This window comes from Durio zibethinus, chromosome 22, assembly GCF_047325235.1.
Source record: "Durio zibethinus cultivar Kanyao isolate XHJ-2024 chromosome 22, ASM4732523v1, whole genome shotgun sequence".
NCBI lineage: Eukaryota > Viridiplantae > Streptophyta > Magnoliopsida > Malvales > Malvaceae > Durio > Durio zibethinus.
Window position 1 is genome coordinate 3,109,802 of NC_143183.1, and position 11,440 is coordinate 3,121,241.

The 11,440-nt window shown below is 33.4% G+C and overlaps 1 protein-coding gene and 1 pseudogene across 2 annotated transcripts; one reads left to right on the forward strand and one right to left on the reverse strand.

Moving 5' to 3' along the window:
* Positions 1-981: 981 nt before the first annotated feature.
* LOC111307737 (putative transcription factor PosF21) lies at positions 982-6,703 on the forward strand. The gene is made up of 4 exons (XM_022905889.2): positions 982-2,050; positions 2,686-2,818; positions 3,043-3,127; positions 6,123-6,703. The coding sequence occupies exons 1-4, from the start codon at positions 1,401-1,403 to the stop codon at positions 6,464-6,466; spliced, it is 1,212 nt and encodes a 403-aa protein (XP_022761624.2). The 5' UTR covers positions 982-1,400; the 3' UTR covers positions 6,467-6,703.
* Positions 6,704-10,670: 3,967 nt separating this feature from the next.
* LOC111307242 (putative lipid-transfer protein DIR1 pseudogene) lies at positions 10,671-11,307 on the reverse strand (annotated as a pseudogene). The gene has a single exon (XR_016331847.1). The product of XR_016331847.1 is annotated as a putative lipid-transfer protein DIR1 pseudogene (transcript).
* Positions 11,308-11,440: the final 133 nt, after the last annotated feature.

Below are 11,440 nucleotides of genomic sequence, written 5' to 3' on the forward strand. Positions count from 1 at the left end.
TATTTTATGTTTTTATGTTGACATGTGATATTATTTTTGTATAAAATATGATATGAATATAATGTTTTACATGATACGATGATACAAATTATCAAATTTAATATTTCATTTTACGGTTATCATTATATTTGTATCTAAATGTATATTTTTATTATTAATTTTAATCTTAATATTGTAGTAATTAATTTTATTATTATCGTTATTTTTTAATTTCATTAAAATTAATTTAATTGTTTATTCAAATAGATTTTAAGATAGTATAAATAATCAAAATATAATTAAAAATTAGTGTTTTGATTAAAAAAAACAACTTCACTTACCGGAATATAGTTGAAAAAAAATTCAGCCCTGCATGTATAATTGAAGAAGATTCAACAGAAAATTGGAGAGTAAGCCCGAAAACCTAAAAGGATTAATGCTCACTAGTAAATGTAAAATTTTCAATAAAATAAAAAATTTTTGTAAACAATTTTATCTTCAATACGGTAACCAATTCTAAAGTCAGGAGATTTTTTTATATTAGAAATTTCATGAAATTTACTATCATTTATCCGGAGAAAAAAATTATTATTAACGAAATTTAAAATAAATTATCGTAAAAAAATTTAATTTCATAAAAATAAAACCACGTACTCACCGCGATTACCACCGACAAAAAAGGTTAAAAGGTTAGACAAAAGTTTTAAAAATTCCATCATCAAGTGGGCCCCAAAAGATCACACTCATACCTACACTCAAATCACACCCAAGCAATTCCTTTTCATTTCTTTCAGTCATATTTAGTAACCAGCTCGCGCTTGTCTACTTCAATATCCATACGCCTGCTTACAATTTTCCCTGCACAAACAACATTGTACCTTAGGACACCCAAGTAATTAAGTCTTTGTTCAGGACATTCCCTGTCCGAAAGGTACAACACGTCGAAGCATAATTTCAGGCAGCAAAGAAGGAAATATTAAAATGGCAGCAAACAAAACGAGTATAAAATCATGTCTCAGATCTCACATGTTCAACGAAATTTATTTCCTTCCTTTCCTTTCCAACCATGTGATTTCCTTCATTCGATTCCTTTCTCCTTTATCTGAAAAGCCTGTCGTGGATTCCTCCCCATTTCATTCCTTTTCCTTTTCCCTTCCTATTTTTTCTCGCCTTTATTTGATTTTTAGATCTAGTCTTAGATTTTCTTGTCCCTGAAAACCCTTTCATTTTCCGGGAAAATATTTTCCTTTGCTGTTCTTTGCATTGTCTTCACCAATTTCTCTGTTTGTTTTTCACTTTTTACGTAATTCCTTTGTAATTATCGTGTCTGTTAGATCTTTGCTCTCCCTAGGGTTTCGTTTCCCCTCAGTTTTTACTTAAAAAGTTTAAAGAGGTTTCCTTTTTTAATTTTCGGCCATTATATGGAAAAGGATAAATCTCCAGGCTTACCTCCACCGTCCGGTCGATTTTCGGGATTTTCATCCACCGGAAATGCTCCAAACAGTTTCAACGTGAAACCCGACACGGGTAGTTTGGGTCAAACTTCGGATTCGAATCTTTTTAGTCATGATATTAGCAAAATGCCTGATAATCCACCGAAGAACTTAGGTCACCGCCGTGCCCATTCCGAAATCCTTACTCTTCCTGATGATATTAGTTTCGATAGTGATCTCGGGATTGTGGGGCCAGCCGATGGGCCTTCGTATTCGGACGAAACAGAGGAAGATTTATTGTCTATGTATCTTGATATGGATAAGTTCAATTCTTCCTCTGCCACCTCAACATTTCAGGTTGGTGAGTCGTCAGCACCGGCGGTTCACGCTGCTGCTCCGGTGGCTGTGGGAGCGGGGACGGGGATGTTGGGTGGGGAAAATGTGAGTATTGGTGTTGTATCTTCTGAGAAGCCTAGAGTTAGACACCAACATAGCCAGTCGATGGATGGATCGACAAGTATTAAGCCGGAAATGCTTATGTCTGGTTCGGAAGAAGTTTCACCTGCTGATTCTAAGAAAGCTATGTCCACTGCTAAGCTTGCTGAGCTTGCTCTTATTGATCCCAAGCGTGCTAAGAGGTATCTTTCTTTTTTTTTTTTTTCCATTTCAAATTCTTAGCTATGCTAAGTTGACTGAATTGAATTTTATTATCAGCGTTAATTATGAATTCAGTTAAAAGATTCATGTTTTAGAAGGAAAGTTTGTGGTTTTTGGCAGTAAGTAGGTGGGGATTTTACTTTTTTCCTACAATTATTATTTTAGTGATAACATATTTCCGTTTTATGGGTTTGGTCATTAGATTTTGGAATAAAAGTGTGACCTAACTCATGACTGAATACAGAGTATATGGGTGTGTTAGTTGTTAGTGAAGGAATCAGATACTGTGTCGATTTGTTTCTTTGTCAGCTTAAATCCAAGCATTAAGCCTTTTGCTGTTAGGTTGAGACCAGTTCCATTAAGGTGTAATGGCAGAGAGACTATGAAACTAGGTTTTAACTTGAACTAGCTTGAACCTAGTGCCATGTTATGTTGTTTTTTTTATCTCCGCATGTTTGTGTCTCTTGATATTTCTCCTCCGGTCCCTTTTCTTCCCCTTTCGTTTAAGGATTCTTCCTCTTTCTATTGGATTTTATGTCTTGCAGAACAGGAATGAATGTTGTTACCCTGATATGTTTTTGGTTTTGACGCCTTTTCTTGCCTTTGCTATGTACAGGATCTGGGCAAATAGGCAGTCTGCTGCAAGGTCAAAGGAAAGAAAGATGCGATACATTGCTGAGCTTGAAAGGAAAGTACAGACACTGCAAACAGAAGCAACATCACTCTCTGCCCAGCTGACTCTATTACAGGTAGTTGCATCAGCTCTGCACCTTCTTCTTGTGTGCTTGCTAAATATTTCTCAGATTCAAGGGTTCTGTGGGTCATATATATATATATATATATATATATATTTAAACATATATTCCAGTGGACCTTTATTTTCTTTTATTTTTTATTTTTATGCTTTTGTGTTCTTTTTGCTTATTTAGATCTAATGATTCATTTGATGCTTTTCATGGTAACTTATGAGCAGAGAGACACCAATGGTCTGACTGCTGAAAATAGTGAGTTGAAACTGCGCTTGCAAACAATGGAACAACAGGTTCACTTGCAAGACGGTAAGCACCTCTTGAAAACTTTTCTTTAAATACCAGTGTCTTTACTTTTCCTTATTATTTTTTTTCTGTTATCCCCCTTATCTTAATGGAAAGACATATCATGGGCTATGTGATATTTATGATGGTTTGAGAGATTTTACACGTGAGAATTTGGTTGATGGACACTCTAAGAGAGATAATGAATTAGATTGAATCTGTAATGAGTTGGATGTATATTCTTTATATGTACTTACCATTCTAGATATCTAATAGTAGGGGGGCTGTGTATGGAGGAAGGGAGAGAGGGGGAGGGAGGTTTGCATGTAGTCTTTCTCGTCGTAAGCTGCGGGGTATGTCAAATACTGGTGCAGTTGGTTTCTGGTTCCTGAGATCCTACCCATTGTCTTAGCATCCTGTAATTGTGTTAAGGCCATTATATCGTGATATGGATCTTATATTTGAGCAAAGTGATAATATTGCTGGGAACTTCTTGCTTCTAATCATAAGCTAGGAAGCATGGACATGGCATCCATCCTTGTGTACCGGTGTCTGACACAAACACGTTGTTGACACGCAGAATATGTACGGGACATGGCAAAAAAAATAAAAAACAAATTGGACATGGTCCCGAACAGCCAAGACATGTTTGGACATGGGTTAGCGGTGGAAAACAATGTATATTCTTTATATGTACTTACCATTCTAGATATCTAATAGTAGAGGGGCTGTGTATGGAGGAAGGGAGAGAGGGGGAGAGAGGTTTGCATGTAGTCTTTCTCGTCGTAAGCTGCGGGTATGTCAAATACTGGTGCAGTTGGTTTTTGGTTCCTGAGATCCTACCCATTGTCTTAGCATCCTGTAATTGTGTTAAGGCCATTATATTGTGATATGGATCTTATATTTGAGCAAAGTGATAATATTGCTGGGAACTTCTTGCTTCTAATCATAAGCTAGGAAGCATGGACATGGCATCCATCCTTGTGTACTGGTGTCTGACACAAACACGTAGTTAACACGCAGAATATGTACGGGACATGGCAAAAAAAATAAAAAACAAATTGGACATGGTCCTGAACAGCCAAGACATGTTTGGACATGGGTTAGCGGTGGAAAATGATGACAAGGATGGAAGTCATGGATCTTTTTGTAGATTTAGGCCTTTTTAATTGGTTTTTGGGAAATCTAGTTAGATAGGAACAAAGAGAAGGTTGAGAGGAGTTTTCTGATGACTTTTGGAGGATTTTTTACTCTGGTGAACAGCAGTAGGTGGCTGTGTAGTTGGCGGCCGGAGGCTGGAAACTGGATAGGGGCAGTGGTTGAGACTGTGTTTAGAGAGATGGGAGGACGTTTTAGAGAGAGAAATTGAAGAGATAGAAGGTGAGAGGAAAATGAAGAAAAAAATGAACTTTATGCCATGTCAGCAATCTGTGTGCTTTAACATAATTAGCTCTTGCCTTTTCAGATTCACCTCTCCCTTTTGTGTTTCCTTTGTGCTTGTTCATTCTCATTGCAGGCTTTTTAATGGGCTCAATAGGTAAATTCATGCCCCCCATCCTGATATAAATGATTGAGATTTAATGGACCATCTCCTACCCAATCCGAGCCCAATCCATGTAGTACTAAGATTTATTGAACGGCCTGCTCATAATATAAAAAAAATTGTTATCTGCTTAAGCCCCCGTGTTAGAATCTTATGATTATGAGTAAATTAATGACCAGAAATAGAATAAAAATTTGATTATAAATTAATTTAAAGTATTAATATTTACATTTACATTAAATATTTTTACATAAAAATATATAAAAATATTTTAATTGCCATGTCCTGCCGTTTTCGTGTCCACATTTTTTAGAAATTACCATGTCACTAATATGTCTGTGTCATGTCGTACATGTATTGCATGTTCGTGTCCATGCCGCTTAGATTGTAAGAGTGCAATACAATGCTTCTCAAGCTTGAAAATGCTTTGGAACTTGGAAGCAACAATGTTGCCTTTAGCAAATACAGCATTTTGTTATAGGTTAGAAAATGTCCTTTGATGATACGATTAACAATTCTCTTATGCTCTTAAAAGATATGTTTCAATGCTAGGTTTACATATGTGCTTAAATTGTTATTTGGAGTCAATTGTGATAACCTGTATAATAAAGAGTAGAAAATAAAATGATTGAATTGAGACATTTATATTATCTCTTACTTTTTATTCTGAAAAGGTTTATATTTATAACAATCATATGTAAATAATTGTTTATTGGCATTCTTCCAACTGCACCTTCTTAAATGATTTTTAGTACTTATGCTGCTTATTCCGTCATTATTCCATCATTTATAATGATTAAGAGAAATGAGCAAGATTTGAGTTTTTGTAGCCATTAGTATAGATGTCAACCTTTATCTATATAGGGTCGGTTGTCACAGTGCAACACTATTCAATCTTTGCTAAACTTGAAAAACCTGCAACTGATTACTTTGTGGGGAATAGGATTTGGGACAATTGGTATATTGGGGGTTGGTAAAAGTTCAAACCTGTATTCAAATTTGTGCTCTGCTAAAAGTTCGACTTACTTTAGCTTGAGTCCATTAGGTTCACTTAAACTTGATAAGAGAAATACTCGACCTCGTTCCTTGTAGAGTCGAGCTTGAACTCTATCAATTCAAGTTTAATAACGAGTAAAGAGCCATTTCTTGATTGGAGCCTGAGTAGCTTGCAAGTACCCCAATTACACTATTTCCCTTAGATATTTATATTAGGTTGTCAGAGCTGTACGCCTTTTGTAAACTGCTTGTAATATGCATTTTACTTACAGTACCTCAGATATCTCTGTGATGTAAAGATGTTGTTTATTATTCCAATGTTGTTGAATGGCTCTCAAAGTAGGTTTTCAACTTTTGGCCTGCATATCAGTTAGGAATATAAATGCTTCATGTTCTACCATTAGCACCTCATTTATGTTTGAGCTGCTTTTATTGTTGCCCATATTAAATGATGTTTTCTCTGTTTTTATTATTCGATAGCATTAAATGATGCACTGAAAGAGGAAATCCAGCATTTGAAGGTGCTGACTGGCCAATCTATGCCAAATGGTGGACCAATGATGAACTTTGCGTCATTTGGAACTAGTCAGCAGTACTACCCAAATAATCATGCTATGCATACTCTTCTAACAGCACAGCAGCTCCAGCAACTTCAGATTCACTCCCAGAAGCATCAGCATCAGTTCCCACCTCATCAACTTCATCAGCTTCAGCAGCAACAGGAGCAACAGCAAACAGGGGAGATGAGAGTTAGAGGACCCATGCCTTCCTCCCATCAGAAAGATATTTCATCAGACGTCAGCTCAACCTCATCGAAGGATTGAGGAGCTAGAGGCCCATAGGGCCAGTTATTGATGGGCCTTTTCCATTGCTCGAAATCTTGGTTGCAATCCATTGTTAAGTAGGGCACATTTCTTCGTTTCATTTGTTCTTTCACATCTCTTTGATCTCTTTAATTAGGCGTTTCTATATAACATTTATTTCTAGGTAGTTATATTTAATTGTAGTTGGAGATTGACCTAAGATATATGTATAATATCATCCGATGTAGTTATCTTGAATTGTGCAATTTTGATCTGTTCCATTGCTTTTATCTGAATGGCCCAGCTGTTGAGGCCATAGATAGCCATGAGCTTACTCGAGGGAATCAACGTTCGGCTCATTCTCGGATTCATCAATGAACATTTCAAGTACAGGGCGAAGAGAATCATTAGTGGAATCTGATTGTCCTAGCATTAGATAGCCATTACTGATCTGAGGCTGCAGCATCCCACAGCATCTCTATTCTCAATCTCGCAAATATCGTAATCATTCAAAGCCTCGTCGTTTAAGGAAAACTCATGCATAATCCAATGACCATTGCCTTGGCTTGCCCAATCTTTCTTGCAACTAAAAATGAAGTATTTGTCCAATCCTAAAAGCTGACCACTTAATCCTTCACTTGATAATTCGACCAATTCAACATCACGAACCAGCAGCTCTATCAATTCTTGATTTACTCTTCGTCTTCTTCAATTTGATGAAAACCCAAACAGTTTTTTTTTTTGTATTTTTGTCAAAAATATTCCAAGGTTCTCTGTTTTCACCATAAATCTCTCACTCTATCAAGCATTAAATGGCAAAGGCTCTCAATAGAAATAGAAATAGAAAATCTCTTCTATGGTGGGATGTAATCAAAATTATTGCTATAAAAGTCTCTCTCTAATTAATCGAATTGCATAATAATTCATGGTTTAAACCCCATATACTGACATACATATAGTTAGTTAATACTGCTTATTCTTATTTTGATAAATTAGCAATATAACACGATTTGAGTATGATTTCTGAAATTTAAAAAGTGATATTTAATCACCTTAAGTTGTATATCAATGACATTAATTAATTTTCATTACTACGCCTAATCGATAAATTTTAGTTCTTTCCCTCATTTTTTTTTCAATTTTTTTTTTATATTTACTTTTTCTCAGAGTCAATCTTTTTAAATAAAAATTTGGCTGGAAGCATAAATTCTTTAAAATATTCAACAAGGGATCAAATATTGAAAAAATATACCATAATGGTTTGTGCTCCAAGTTGATCTTTTCCCTCACCCTTTTCCTCTAAAAACTCAAAAATTTCAAAAAAAAAAATTCAAATTGAACCCCACAAAAAAAAAAAATCTTTGTTGATGAGTTATTGTGGATATTATGTGGATATGTGGTTGTTTTGTTGATTTACTATATATGAGTAATTTATGATAGATTGGGATTCTATGAATTTTTTTAGTCGGTGCTGGATTTATTTTTGGATTTCTATGTTTGTTAATGGTTATTCATGAAAATTGATGTGATTGTTGAATGGAAATTAATTATTTATTTGATGCTTACAATTTTTAACAACAAAAATTTCATTCTCAAAAGGATAAAATTTAAAATTTGCATATAAACATATAAACAAAAAAAATTAAAAATTTCAACTAAAAATAATCAACACAGTCCAAGATAAAGCAAAATCAAAATTTTGGATCTTAGTTTGAAATTACTTTTTTGGGTTTGTGAAGAAAGTTTTTGGTGGTTTTAGGTTTAGTTGTTTAGAGAGAAATTTTATTTAATTTTAAAGAAAGAAAATGAATTGTAGAGAGAGAAGATAAATTGAAGATGAAAAAAAAAAGAAAAAAAATAATGATTTTAGATAAAAAAAAAACATAATTAAATAAATAAATATTACATTTTAAATCTTAAAGTACAAGCTCAAATCGCGTTTATCCAACGTATATATATTTAATTTACCCTTCTTATTTTTGTTTAAGTCGGGCTTGCTTTCTGTTACCTGGAGTAACCAAACGTGAACTCCAAGCAACCAAACAAATTCTGACGGGTGTCCCCTAAAAGTTTCCTAGTTGAAGTCAACTTTCAATGCCAAAATTCAACTCCAAACCAGGAAATAGGATGGGCAACAGCATAATCTTCACTATAAAATTAAACCAGACCTCACCCTTCTCTCTTTTGTCGCATCATATATTGTTCTGGCCTTCAAAAACAAGAGAAGTTTCATTCTGCAATGTCCAAAATCGGTTTGCTGATCAAGAAGCTTGGGCGTAACAAGCCCGAGAATTCATACAATCGGCTGACAGAGGCTGAGGACGCCAAAGCCGTCCAAGCTCGAAGGGGTTATGTGGCAATGTATGTAGGCAAAGAGGCAAAGAGATATGAGGTTCCTATTAAGTATCTGTCTTCTCCAGGGTTTCAAGAACTGATCATTCGATCACAAGATGATGATCTCGACACCAAGATTGATGGGCCGATTATGGTTGCTTGCACGTCCGAGAGGTTCAAACAACTATTGGAGGTTGCCAAGCACCATTAATATATATATATATATATATATGGGTTTTCTATGTAAATCTGGTGTCTCTCTTCTTTATTTCTTCATCTTTATGAATGCTTTGGTTGATTTGTTTCTTTATTTCTTTATTTAATTCTACTGTTTAATCATGTTTCCATTCAATGATTTCATATAGAAATATTGATTCTATATGAAACTTATAGATGTTGTCAAATATCTCTTCTTCCAAGCACTGCAGCCTCCATTCAGCACCACTTCTTCTCCATAATACCACCATGAAAAATAAAATTAAAACTAATTATTATTATTAATTTCTTGGCAAAAGAAAAATAATAATGAAAAAAACAACCCCCAAAACATGAATCACCCAAAAGAATGCGTTTAATTCCATCAAGAGGATTGTTGAAGATATTAAGACCTAAAATAAAAATCATCAAAATTATTAAGTGTTTAATCCCAAATTTTTAGTTATTGATAAGTTAAATAGGAAGAGATAGCAAAAAAAATTAATTATCAAATCAAGAGATGGTTTACAATATTTTTCAGAACTTATCAACATATCAATCCATCTCCTTAAATAAAAAGATGATTTTTTTTTTAGATAATGAAAAGATAAATATTTAATTCAATGATTAATGTATGTTTTTCTTGTTCAAATAATTAAATTTGAATCTTCTTATCAAAATTTTGGTATGCTGGATGTCACCTTTTGTTAGAAGGTATAAGGGATAGTTCAAATTCCCTATGTTGAATTTTATTATTTTTATGTTTTGTAATTTAATTTTATGTGTTGTAATTTAAGAGATGTTCAAATTACATTGATATTTGTTCATTTATTATATTTAATAATTTTTACTTGTAAGTTCTTAAAATTAAGAGATTTGTTACAAATTTTAAATTACAATCAAATTAACTTTTTAATTTTTTCAACAATATTCAAGTTTTCAATCAAGTACCAATGGTTTTTTTTTTTTTTAATAAGTTTAGGCGATTGAGGGAAAAAAAGATTTAGCTTACTACAACTCTTCCTCTCCTTTGTCGTAATCCATTTTTCATAAAAAAAAAAATTAAAATTGCTTTACTAAAGGATAGAAAAATATTATAACTTTTAATCTCATAATTTCATCTTCGTTCTTTTAAAAGTATATTTAATTTTCTTGTTTTGATAAAATATTTAATAATTTTTTTATTCATACTTCTTTTTATTTCAATTTTCAATTACTAAAAAAATAAAAAAAATTCTCATAATTCATTGAAAGATCGCATAATTAGTAATTCTATTATTAATTGTAAATCATGTTATTATTTAAAGTATAAAATTGTCATAATAATATTTTCATTTTATAATTTTATGAGTTCACCATGTTTTTATTAATATATTATTTACATATATGTGTGTGTGTATATATATATATATATATATTAATAAGTATGATCAAATACGTCATAAGAAAAAATAAAATAAAATAAATTATTTATCGTTAGTTGGTCTTTTTAAAATTATATGTCAAGATATGTCGCTATTAATATAAACATAACTATTTTTTTTCTCACTTTAACTTTTTTAACCTAATAAAAAAACCTTCCCATTCCTTTATTTTTTAAAAAAACCATTCCAAAACAGTTATGTATACATTTGTATATTTTGTTATATGTATATAACATTATATATATATATATATATATAATATAGGTCCACAATTTCTTATATTATATAGCAACACATATATAAGATTATTGATAAGAAATCACACAACACGTACATGATATTACATGATTACATGATACCAATGAAAGCACGCAGCACATAAAAAATAAAGACTGAAAAAAGCACATAGGATCAATGGAAAGGGAAAACGAAAGAGAAGTAAAGCCCAAAGTTCAGTACAATTACGTGAAGCAGAATTTTTTTTTTCTTATATTTGGTCCCGCAATCATTTGGTTGATATGTAGACCAAATATTGACACAAGGCTTTAGCACTTTGCAGGATTAGGAAGCTTGCACAAGCTAGGGAGTTGCATGGCAAGGTTGGGATCAATACCAAGGGAAGGCAACAGCTTGGAGTTCTTGTAGGAGCAAAGGCAGCGCATGTCAGCGTGGGAGAGAGAGGAGCAACAGGTCGACGTCGGCGGAGGAGGGTTGGGAGGGGTCACAGCTGGTTTGCATGCCATCAAACCTGAAGCTGGCATGTTGCATATGCCTTGAGCATCAGTTACAGCAATAGCCATAACCATTACGACTGCCACTATAAGTGCCAGAATCTTCACTCTCTCCATTTTTGGTCTCTGAGATCGAGTAGTTTTAAGTCGATTGCTATCGAGTTTGGAGTGGAGGAGCTAAGCTAGGGAAAGACTGTTATTTATAGGGGAACTGAAGAGAAGAAAAGCTTGGTGTAGTCCGTGACTTTCTTTTCCTTCCCAGGCTGTCGGTTTTTGAGATCATTGTCCCAAACTGTTGAGTCACGGGATGT

Excerpts from the sequence above, each read along its gene's own strand:
- LOC111307737 (XM_022905889.2), top strand. The coding sequence starts at position 1,401 with ATGGAAAAGGATAAATCTCCAGGCTTACCTCCACCGTCCGGTCGATTT. Across the intron at positions 2,051-2,685 it reads GATCCCAAGCGTGCTAAGAG|GATCTGGGCAAATAGGCAGT; the intron begins GTATCTTTCTTT and ends TGCTATGTACAG. Across the intron at positions 3,128-6,122 it reads ACAGGTTCACTTGCAAGACG|CATTAAATGATGCACTGAAA; the intron begins GTAAGCACCTCT and ends ATTATTCGATAG.